The sequence below is a fragment of the Galeopterus variegatus genome, unplaced genomic scaffold (genome assembly GCF_000696425.1).
Source record: "Galeopterus variegatus unplaced genomic scaffold, G_variegatus-3.0.2 Scaffold1095, whole genome shotgun sequence".
NCBI classification, from domain to species: Eukaryota; Metazoa; Chordata; class Mammalia; order Dermoptera; family Cynocephalidae; genus Galeopterus; species Galeopterus variegatus.
The window spans coordinates 131,011-143,554 of record NW_007727206.1 but is presented as its reverse complement, the minus strand read 5'-3'; the positions used below and the strand labels follow the sequence as shown (position 1 = coordinate 143,554).

The 12,544-nt window shown below is 36.4% G+C and overlaps 1 protein-coding gene across 3 annotated transcripts in view; it reads right to left on the bottom strand.

Annotated features, from left to right (window-relative positions):
* The window catches only part of DNAJC24 (DnaJ (Hsp40) homolog, subfamily C, member 24), a 58,800-nt gene extending 46,813 nt beyond the window's left edge, over positions 1-11,987 (bottom strand). For 2 of the 3 annotated variants that reach the window (XM_008574739.1, XM_008574741.1), the window contains exons 1-2: positions 11,598-11,788; positions 10,883-11,025 (exon numbers count right to left, since the gene is read on the bottom strand). In XM_008574739.1, the coding sequence (XP_008572961.1) occupies positions 10,883-10,993 (111 nt within the window). In that variant the 5' untranslated portion in view covers positions 10,994-11,025; positions 11,598-11,788. Of the gene's footprint in view, positions 1-10,882; positions 11,026-11,597; positions 11,789-11,834 lie in introns of those variants that run through there. The other variant, XM_008574740.1, reaches the window with a different exon arrangement.
* Between the last annotated feature and the right edge of the window lie 557 nt (positions 11,988-12,544).

The following is a 12,544-nucleotide window of genomic DNA, read 5'->3' as shown; positions in this document are numbered from 1 at the left end:
CCCTATTAATAAAACACTGCTGGGAAATGTTGATTCAATTTCTTCTATTTCTATATAGTAAATTATTAGGCAACAGGCTTAATGATATATGAAATAAATGTCTTTAAGGCTAATTTTGCATTTTACATTTATATGTATCTTTAAAGCATTCTAAAATATCTCAATTAGTCAATAAGAATTTTTTCAGAATCAGGACCTTGAATAAACACTACATTTACAAAAACTGAAATAAGGAAACAGTATTTACTAAATCAACATGTATTGTAAACTTAACAGCCTATGATTTAGCAATATTTTATCCCAACAACTAATTATGTAGGAGGTGTTAAATTCAAAGTCTTTTGAACTTGGAAAAGTACACGTAACAAATGTGCCTTTTACAAAATCAGATACAGAATGGTATTAGTCAAATGTAATTTTATTCTCCAACTGTTTTGTGATATTGTGGAAAAACACAGACTGAGAAAATATGGTAATTCAAATTGGGAAATAAGAACATGAACTTTAGATGCCGGTTTTTGTAAAAACAATCTGATAAACACAATAAATAATATGGTTTTCCGTATAATTTTCTCCTTCTTATATTTATTAGAAACTCTAAACTTAACATACAGAAAGAATCAGAAAAGTAAATTTCATTCTATACTCTATATACAATCTAGATCCCTTCAAAATTAAAACAGAGAGTAGTAATTATGTCTGACCTTCCATAATAATTAACTGTACATGAATGACATGATCCACATAAATCCAGAAAGATGAAAATTATGCCTTTAGACAACAGTAAACCCTTCTGGATAGCAATTATCAGGAAAAGTATGATGTAATGGGAGAGAGTCTAACATCAGAGGATGTGAAATCAAGCCTAGATTTTAACCCCTACTAATTGTGTGTTTCTGACAAACCACTTTACTATAACTAAGCCTTAGTTTTTTCTCAACCACAAACATGGGAATAACATTACCTACCTTATAGGACTGCTGAGAGGATGAAACCAGCTGAGAGGATGAAACCAGCTAAGACGTGAAAGCATCTGTAGACTGCAAAGTACAATACATGTGCTACTAATTACATACTCACTACTACATACTTCTTTGCCTTCTTAAACAGAATACACTGAACACAATTTAACTCATGGCCACAATTATGAATATAAATTATTGTGCTAAACTGTAATATAGGCACAACTGATACAGCAACCCAGGCTAAAGCAGGCCAAAATGCTATCAGACTGATTGTTCTGGTGCCTCCTTACAGCTCTTGTTGCTTGCTGTACAGCTGTTAGCTGAGACTTCTTGCCACCATCAGTACACATAAAGCCTATACAGGGAGCCTTCCCAGCATAATGTTAGTTGAAATTCTCTCAATTCTCTTTCCTGTAATTTTCTGCTTCATTTCCTCTCTCACTTTTCTCTGGAGGGATAAAATTGTCTTCTACTTCACAAAGAAAAAAAAGAAGCCATCAAATGAGAGTGCATCAACTTTCTGCCACCAAAACGACAAGTGAACCAGCTATTGCATCCATCCTTTCTTCCTTCCCTCCCATAACAATGGAGATAGGTGCCTCCCTTCTCTTACCTAAAGCTCATCCTTCTACCTATGTTTGAGATCCATCTCCTTCTGCCTTCTGTCAATTATTCTCTCTCTCTTCTATCACTTAAGTCCCAAGCTTACTCTTAGCTACTTCCCATAGAATGTAAACATGCTCAAGTCTCTCCTATATTCTAATAGAAAAGCAGGGAAAAAAACCCTTCAACCTTTTATCACAGTTCAGCTACTGTCATTCTCCTTGCCTAACAGCTATACCTCCCTTGCCCTAGAAAAATATGAGTAAATGCACTGCTAATAGGGAAGGGTACCTACAAGGAAGGGGGACATGGACATAGCAGGAGGAGGTAAGAATTACAAATAAGATAATTTTGAAACAATGAGTGAGAGTTAATTAGGTGAGGTAGGATACGGGGCACAGTGGATGAGAGAGAGCAGCAAATGCAAAGACTAGGGCCACAGAAGGGTATCTGGCCCCTAAAGGAAAATGAAAACAGTTCAGGGCTTCTGCTAAATGACAAGTTAACATACACATTTATCTCTGTTCTCTCTCCAAATTCTACTATAATAATGGCAAAGAATAATTTTTTTAAAAAAGGCAAAAGGCATCATTGCATAAGAACAGGAAAGAAGAGAAAAAAAGCAGATGAGACACCAAAATTTGCGGAGATGGAAATTGATCAATAAATGGTAATCAATTCGATATACCTGAGAAAACTGAAATCTAAGCCTAAAGCAAGAGAGAATAATGAGAAATGAATTCATTCACACAGAAGCTATAGAAACCTAGGAACTGAAGAGTGATATTGAGAGGCAGGATTGAACAAGAGGAAGATTGGTTGAAACTTTAAAAGAAATAATTAGACCTCCAGCTCTCCTCACCAGGAAGCCAGGCATCCACTGTCTCCTGCCACAGCAGAAAACTAGAGGTTTACCGTGTGGAGAGAAAGACCAGAGATGTTCTGGATTCAGAAACATCAGCCACAACACTGAGGGTTAGGACGCAATGGTGCACTAAAAACAAATGGAAAAGGGAGCGAGGATGCACACAGTAGTGGGAGCACAAGTTCCTATCTCCCCACGGAAGAGAATGAGAATTCCTCTCTGGGAAATGAATTCAGATGCTGACATTTGGGGTCATCCAACAAAATGGTTGGTTGACCTTACCTAAGGAATGCCCTCGGTCATGTACATGAACTTCCAAATTGGCTTGTAATATTTCATTATTAAATGTAAACAGATAACCAGGCATCACCAAATACATGAAAACCTCTATAATAAAAGGCAGGGGAAAAAAAAAACAAAAAAACAAACAAACAAAAAAGAACTCAAAAGAAGAAAAAGAAGAAAACTTTAAATTTTAATAACCTTAAAAAGAAAACATAATACATTCCTAAAAGAGTAACGGGAGGTCTCTGCAAAATGGAAGTTCAGTAAATACGGCAGAACTAAGTGAATCAGGAGTTTACTTAGAAATTAAAAACACAAAAATGAAAATAAAATTGTCAACAGTGGAATTAAATATAAAGTTGACTACATTCTTACAGTTCACTCACTGAACATCTATTGAGTGTCTCCTACTTTCCAGAGATGGTTTTAATAGAAGATAAATCAGGAAAATAACACGCCCTGGAAGACAAGTAAAGAAAGTATATCAAAGAAGACAATGTGATAAAATGTAGCAAATGAAGTAGGGTGACCATTTAATTTGTCATTTAAAGTAGGACACTTTCAAAAGTAGAAAATGGAGCTATTAATTATGCCAGGACAACAGGCATAAACCAGAACTGTTTTGAGAAAAGTAGGATAAATGGTCACCCTACTAAATCAAAACAAAGACTAGGAATTGATCATTGGCTTTAGCAATGTAGATCCCAGTTGTGACCTTGACAAGAGCAGTTTCAGGTGGAGTGGTAGGAACAATGCCTCAACAGAACAGGTTTAAGAGAAATGGAAAGAAAGAAATTAGAGAAAGAAAGCAGAGACAACTCTTTGAAACAGAGTTTTTGCTGCAAAGAACACAGAAATTGGGCAACAACTAGCAGAAATGGGGTGGGGAGTTTGTTTTAAAAAGATAGGAGAAATAACGGCACATTTTAATGCTGATATGAATAATCCAGGAGAAGCCAGATATCCTATATACATATAAGTTTTTTTGTTTTTTTTTTAAATAGAGAGCCGAGGACTCAGGAAGCTGAGGATTCCAAGAAACCTAATGAACCCAAATCCAAAATGTACCGACCCTTCCTAGTAGAGAAGAGAACCATTGCTGTTTTTATCTTTGGCAGAGCAGCAGCAGAAGGAGGAAACCACTACAGACATAGGTAAGAAGAAAACAAACTTTTAATAAATTTTAAAGGCCAAGTACAGACTGGCATGACAACTTAGAATCCCTAGGCACTCCAAACATATAAAGAGTCTGTACCCACCCACCAACTATATTCCACAGACTTTCACCAAGTGCTTATATGAAAGAATAGATAGGGCAGAAGAGCCAAGAGTCACCCATAAGGGACTGGCACAAGTGGCCTACTGAAGTGGGAGAGCAGCACTAGAGAACTGGGAGAAACCCTCCAGAGACTTAAGAGTTTATACTGAGTACCAGAGAACAGTCATCCACAGCCAAGAGAGGGATAAGAGAACTGAGAGAGACCACCCCTAACATGTAGGGTACTTGCTCAAGTCCAAGGATAGGGCAGGAGAACTGAGACAAACCCTGTTGGCACTTGGATCCCAAGCTCTGCTAAAGAAACAATTCTGACGTTGCTCAAATCTTTTGAAACCTGTGATGAAATGAATCACTAAAGCAACAACAAAAAATTCCACTTAATTCGCTAGATTCCCACATGAGCTGCCTTTCAGAAGAAGGGGCATGTTCATTCCTGGGAAAATAGATAGTATTTATTATTTATTTCAGTCTCTATTTTTCATTTATAAAAAATATTTGGCATTCAATTAAAAATTGTAAGACATGCAAAGAACAAAAACATGTAATCTTCATCAAGAAAGGATATATAACCAGACCCAGAGGTGACCAAGATATTAGAATTATCAGAGACTTTAAAATAACCATTATAACCACAAAGAAGCAATAAATGTTTAGGTGACAGATATGCTAACTATTCTGATGGGATCATTATACAATATATGCATGTACTGAAACAACAAACTGTACCCCATAAGCATGTACAACAAAAGAGAGAGAGTCAGTAGAAATGCTTGATATGACAATTATATGAGGTTAAGAATTCCTTCAATGAGTTTATCAGCAGATGGACACAGCAGAGGAAAAATAAAACCAGTGAACTTCAAGACAGGTTAACAGAAATTATGCAAACAAACACAAACAGAAAAAAAGAGTAGGAAAAAAGAACAAAGCATCCAACAAATGTAGGACAATTGAATATATATGTTATTTGAATCCTCAAAGAAAAAGAGAGGAAGAATGGAGTGGAAAAAAATATGTGAAGACATAATAGCTGAAAATATTCCAAAACCAATGAAAGAAAGACATCAACCAACAGATCCAAAAGCTTAATTAGTCCTTGGTAGAATAAGTACAAAGAAAACCACATTTAGACACATCACAATGAAACTGCTAAAAACAAAAGATAAACAGAAATTCTTGAAAGCAGCCAGAGAAAAAAAGACACATTATAAAGAAGGGAATGAGGATATGAATTATGACTGATTTATCAGAAACAATACAGACACTTAAAAAAAAAATCTCGAATTCTCTATCCAGTGGAAATTAAAAATAGTTCTCAAAAAGAAAGACAAAAAAATACCACAGGCCAAAGATAAACACCAAACAGAAACATCAGAAAGGATAAACATGATACACACACACACACAAAAAAATGTTTTTAAAAGACAACTGAGGAGGAATATTTAAGACAAAAAAAACCCAGTATACAACAGAATTTACAGTATATGTAGAGATAAAATATATAAAACAAGAATAAAAGGAAAAGAGGGTGATAAATGGAAGCGTACTGCTGTAAGTTTCTTACCTTGTAAAGCAATAGTGGTTTTTGTAGGTAAACTGTGATAACTTAAAGATGCATACTGTAATCACTAGAACAATCACTAAAAAACACACAAAGAAGTATAACTAAAAATTCAACAGAATAAATAAAATGAAATACTAAAAAACACTTGATGGAGGGAGGGAAGGAGGGAAGAGGTGAAGGAAGGAATTACCAGTTTAAATCCAAGCATTGTTAATAACTGCACTGAGTGTAAATGGACTAAATACACCACAATAAAAAGAGATTTATGCACTGGAATTTTTGAAAAGTCTCATGTACAAGTCTCAGGTATATAAGAAAACACACTTTAAACATAAGACACAGGGCCGGCCCGTGGCTCACTCGGTAGAGTGCGGTGCTAATAACACCAAGGCCACGGGTTCGGATCCCATATAGGGATGGCCGGTTAGCTCACTGGGTGAGCGTGGTGCTGACAACACCAAGTCAAGGGTTAAGATCCCCTTACCGGTCATCTTTTTAAAAAAAAAAAAAAAAAAAAAACATAAGACACAAACAGGCTGAAGGTAAAAGAACGGTAAATGACATATCATACAAACACTAAGTATAAGAAAGAGGTGTCGTTATATTAACATCAAAGTGGACTTCAAGAAGAAGTGTACTAAGAGAAAGAGAAAGAGAAATTTATAATGACAAAAGGTTCAAATACATGAAAACATAACAATCTTAAATATATAAGGTCCTGGGACCTAATAAAAAGAATCCCAAATAGGGCCGGCCCGGTGGCGCACTGGATGGTGCGCCGCTTGGGAAGCGTGGCGGCGCTCCCGTCCGAGGGTTCAGATCCCACATACAGACCAGCGCCCGCTCACTGGCTGAGCGAGGCACGGGAGCAACACCGAGGCTTGCGATCCCGTTGCCGGTCCCCGGTCCGGTACGGGGGCAACACTGAGGATTGCGATCCGTTGCCGGACACGGAAAAAAAGACAAAAGACAAAAAAAAAAAAAAAAAAAGAATCCCAAATAAATGAAACAAAAATTAACAAAACTAAAGAGAAAAACAGACAATTACACAATCATGGTTAGAGACTTAATTCCCTTTTCTCAGAAAATGATAAAACAGATATGCAAAAAATCTGTCAGGATACAGAAGATTTGAACAATACTATCAACTTGACCTAACAGACATTTAAAGAACACTGTACTCAACAGTAGCAGAATATACATTCTTTAAGTGCATGGGGAACATTCACCAAGATGAACCATGTGCTGGGCCACAAAATGAGTTTTGATAAATTTTAAAGGAATGAAATCATACCAAGCACATTTGCTGACAACAACAGAATCAAATTAGAAATCAATAATGGGGCCAGCCCCATGGCTCACTTGGGAGAGTGCTGCAGTGGTAGTGCTGAGGCCATGGCTTCGGATCCTATATGGGGATGGCCGGTGCACTCACTGGCTGAGCATGGTGCGGACCACACCGTGCCAGGGGTTGCGATCCCTTACCGGTCCCCCCCCAAAAAAAGAAATCAATAATGGAAAGACATCTTAATACTTTCCAGTATTTTGAAATTAAACATTGTTCTTAGTAACCCACAGGTCAGAGAAGATTATCACAGAAGAAATTTTAAAATATTTTGAACTGAATGATAATGAAAACACATATATCAAAATTTGTGGAATGCAGCTAAAGCAGTACTTCCAACTTAGACAAAAACATATAGCTTTAAGTAGCTATGTAAGAAAAGGAGACAAGTATAAAATCAATGATGTAAGTTGTTTCTACATGAATACCTTAAAAAAGAAAAGCAAATTACACCCAGAGTAAGTAGAAAAAAGGATATAATAAAATTGAAAGCAGAAATCAACTGAACTGAAATGGACAAACAATACAGGAAATCAACAAAGTAAAAGTTGGTTCCTGGCAAAGATTAATAAAATTGATAACCTCTAGCAAGACTGATCAAGAGAAAAATAGATAAAAAAAACAAAAGTTACCAACATAAAAAATGAAAGGGAAAACATGATCACATATTCTACAGACAATAAAAGGATAACAAGGATATATTATGAACAAAATCATGACAACAAATTAGACATTTTAAATGAAATGGACATAATCCTTGAAAAATATAACTCACCCACACTGACAAAACTGAAAACAGGAAATTTTAATAGCTCTACATCCTTTAGGGAAACTAAATTCATAACCACAAAATTTCCCACAAAGAAAACTCCAGACTCAGGTGAATTCTGTTAAACATTTAAGGAAAAAAAAAAAAATAGCAATTTTACACAAACTCTTTCAGAAAAGAGCAAAAATGGGTCACAACTTATTTTATGAGGCCAGCATAACTGTGATAACTAAATTTAGAAATGAACATTACGAGAAAAGAAAATTACTGATCGATATATTCATAGCATGAACCTAGACATAACAATCTTTAAAAAAAATAATAGCAACTAGAATCCCTCAACAGATAAAAAGCACAATAGTTCAAGAACAAGTGAAGTTTATCTATCCTAGGAATGCAGTGTAGGCTTACCATGAGGAAAATCTATGCAATTCACCACATAAACAGATTAAAGAAGGAAAATCAATAAATGCAAAATTCAACAAATGCAAAAAAAGCATCTTACAAATTTCAATATTCATTTATCATAAAAACTCTTAGTAGAGTAGTAATAGACAGAATTTCCCCCTATAAAAATATACAGCTAACAATATAGTTAATGGAAAAATACTGAAGGTTTTCCCCCTAAAATCAAAAACAAGGCAAGGATATTTGCTCTTACCACTTCAACTGAGCACTATAATAGAATCACCTAACTAATGCATTAAGGCAAGAGAATAAAATAAAAGGCATACAGATTGGAAAGACAGAATTAAAGCTCTATTTACAAATGATATAATTGTGTTGGAAGAAAATTCTAAGAAATCTACAAAACAGCTATGAGAATTAAAAAGCAAATTTACCAAGATTACGGGATGCAAGACCAGGATATACAAGTAAGCTATAATTCTATACACCATCAGTCAACAACTAGAAAATAATATTTTTAAAAAACCATTTACAATAGAACCAAAAACATCACTAGAAATAAATCCAAAGAAAGATGTATAAAATTTCTACACTGAAAATTATAAAATATTACTGACAGAAATTAAAGATGGTTTAAGTAAATGGAAAGATATAATATATTCATGGATTTGAGGACTCAATATAAGAATGTCCATTCTGCCAAAATGGGTATATATTAATGCAATCCCAATTAAAACTCAAGCAGGATTTCCCATCCTCAACACTGTTACAGTGGGAATTAAGTTTCCAACACATGAACTTTTGGGGGACACATTTGTTCCATATCAGTGAAGCTGGTGATTTTGACACCCAAGGGACAGTTTTAGTTGTTACTGGCATCTAGGACATTTCTACACATCTTACAATGCACAGGATAGCCACATAACAAAGAATTATCCTACCTACCAGAAATGTCAATGGTGGCATAATTGAGAAATCCTAATAGCTAAAATGAAATAGACTAATAGCATCAAATGCTGGCAAAGGTGGAGAGCAACTGGAACTCTCTGATACATTGCTAGTTTGTATGTAAAATGGTTCATCCACTTTGGTGTTTGACTGATGCTATCATATTAAGTACAGACAGCTTCTCATTGCCCAATTAAAGGCCAACATGGCCTGCAAGGCCTTGCATGATCTAGACCCAGCCTACTTCTCCAGCCTCATTTCCTAATTAACTGAGGTACAAGAATGATTTAATAGTAAGAAAATTTTCATAAACCCTTTTTGATTTTACTGACAGAAATCTTAAAAATTGTGAGACAAAAGATACCTTAAGGTCATTTAGTCCAATTTATTACCTAAGGCAGGAATATTAGTATGTCCATTCCTGAGTGTGAAACATCTAATATCTCCCACAATGAACACTAATAGTTTTGGCAAACTATCATAGACGTATTTGGTATAAACTAGAGAAACAACTAATGCTATATAAATAAGGTTCTTTATTCTTTTTGTAAACTGAGTTAACTGGAGACCATTACAGAGTTATTAACATTGGCTTAAGAAATATCACAATATAGATTGGAAAAGTGAATATAACAGTTCGGAAAGATACTATATATTTATAAATATCACAATTCATTTCAGAAAATGATGGAGTCAGCTGATAAAGTGAGTAAATGGCCTAAATCAGCACTATCAAATAGAAATATAATGTGAGCTACAAATGTGGGCCACATGCAATATTAAAAAAAGTAAAAAGATGCATGCTATGGATTGAATGTCCACACAAAACTCAATGAAGCTTGATCCTCAGTATAACAGTGTTCAAAGGGTGGGAAATCAGACTATGGTATTTGAAAGGTGGGGCCTTTGGGAGGTAACTGGATTGGAAGGACTCTGCTCTCATGAATAGATTAATCCATTCATGGATTAATGGATAGGTGGTTTAATGAGTTATCAGAGAGTAGACAGAGGGCTTTATAAGGAGAGGAAAAAAGCATGTCGAAATGCTCTCTTGCTCAGCCTTCACTATGTGATACTTTGCATTGCCATGGGTCTCTATACAGAGCCCCCACCAAGAAGGCCCGCACCAGATGTGCCCTTCAACCTTGGACTTCCCAGCTTCCAAAATTGTAAGAAATAAATTTCATTTTCTTATAAATTACCCAGTTTCAGGTATTCTGTTATAAGCAACAGAAAACGGACTAATGCAAAGCAGGTGAAACTAATTTTGATAATACATGAAATATATGCACATATATTATGTATATAATATGCAAAATAGCTGGTATATCCAAAATATTATCATTTCAACATGAAATCAATATAAAAAATTTAGATTATTTTCCATTTTGGGGGGTACTAAGTCTTCAAAATCCAATGTGTATTTTACCCTTACAGCACATCTCAATTTGGACTAGCCACATTGTAAGTGCTCAGTAGTCACGTATGGCTAAATGGCTACTGGATGCTAATACTGTTTATTATGTAACAACACTTTTAAGCACTTTACATGGATTATTTCATTGAATCCATCCTCAGGCACACACAAGGGAAAGTAATTTGTTCTTCTCACAGATACTGGTACAATCTGGATTCTAACTCAATCAGCCTGACTCAGATTTTCTGCTCCTAATCATCATACTGTCCTACCTCAGATCAATTTTTTTTGCAATGTTACTGAAACTTTCAATTAAATCAAATTACTATCTTGATTCCTGCCATTCATATCAAATAGTTTTTGAAAATCTAGAATTCTGGTTACATTTAAAAACTGACTTCTCCCCCATGATTTAAAATCTGAAAAAGACTTACCATTAACAGGAGTTTTTGATACTTTTGTTTTAGGTCTGACATATTTGCAGATGGGTCTGCCCCCAGAACGCTGTACCAATCTTTTTTCAGTGTCTGCTCAAATGCCATCATCCATTGAACAAGGGTGGGACTTTTCAGATCAGCTGAATAGAAATATTAACAACTCGTTATAGTTTGCATGTATCTAAGAAATAATCAAGTACTGCTTTTCTAAGTTCTTTAATGTTTAGTTGAGCAAATAATGATTACAATGCAAACCTGAGAAACCATATATTTTCACTTAAAACACCTCAAGAATTTCATGTATAAGTATACAAATAAGTATAAAAAACCTGCTAGATATTTCGATATATGCTTATATCTCAAATTAAAGAATACACAACAGCATAATAATAGAATCTGATAATGAACACGGGAGGTGGACGAGCCTCTAAGAAAGTATTTTTACTAGACTTATAGTAAAACTGTCACACAAGTCAGCACTCACTCAACGCACTAGTGGGGCTTAATAAATATTTATAAAACGAAGGAATAAAAAAATAATAATAAAGCAACTCAGAACACCAAAGAACTAACATGAATTTAGGGGCATTCCCTCTGACTTTTTCCGGCTCACTTTTCTTTCAGGTTATTTGAAAGGATAATATGCGAAATAACGTCAGCAAGGGCAGAGAGAAACCAAAAGCCCCCCCTGTTATTAGAGAAGCGCTCAGACCTCGCCAAGAAGGAGCTCCCGAAACTGTCCATTCACGAACGCCCCAGCTCTCCAGGCTACAGAGGAAACCCCACCACCCACCTCAGAAACCAGGCAGCCTCTTCGCACAGCTACACACTCGAGACAGCCGGAGCCTCCTAGAGATGGGGACTGGGAATCCGCTGTATTTACAGTCGGCTGCACCCACCCAGCCACTCGCGGGTGCCTTCTCTGAGATTCATGTGATATCAGACTTACCAAACTTCACAGCCGCCAGCGCCCACTCCTTGCCTGCAGTTGGTCAGAACTCGGAACCAGCTTCTCCTTCCGCCGGAAGTCACTGCTCTGACTTGCACACGTTTCTAGTCGAGCCGAAGTGGCCGAGGCACCGAGACCAAGCGCTGCCCCGCTTACCGCGACGCGGTCGCTATGGTAACCAGTCACCGCTTCCATGGAGCTTACTAGCAGTAAGTGCCGGAGCTGTGGAGAAAGGCGTCCCTCGCTTCTCTTCTAACTCTCCCGTGTCAGGCTCCGCGACTGTCGCTTCTCTCCCCCACCTCAGCAAACACCCTCCCCGCACCCGCCATCCCCTGCTTTCCCCGCCTTCCTCAAAGTTTCCTCCGCGTACCCTACCCTGAGCTACTCCCAATCCTTTTGGTTGGTGCTTGTACTGTGGGTGGGGGGAGGGGAGAGTATGGGAAGGATGAGCTCTGACCCCACCCTCGTCCCTGTACTTTCCTTAGAATGTTGTCATTCCAAAATTAAGAGAACTGAAACTTATGGCAAGTAGCTTTTTTTTTTTTTTTTTTTTTTGAGGGAGGATTCAGTTTAATATTTTTTTCTGCAAAAGATGTTCAGACTAATTTATTTTAGATATTAGCAACTGAATTAAATTTTTTTTTTTAATTTCAAAATTCTTTAGTATTTGCTATCTACCTTCGCTTTCACTCCCATCCAGTGAGACAAGT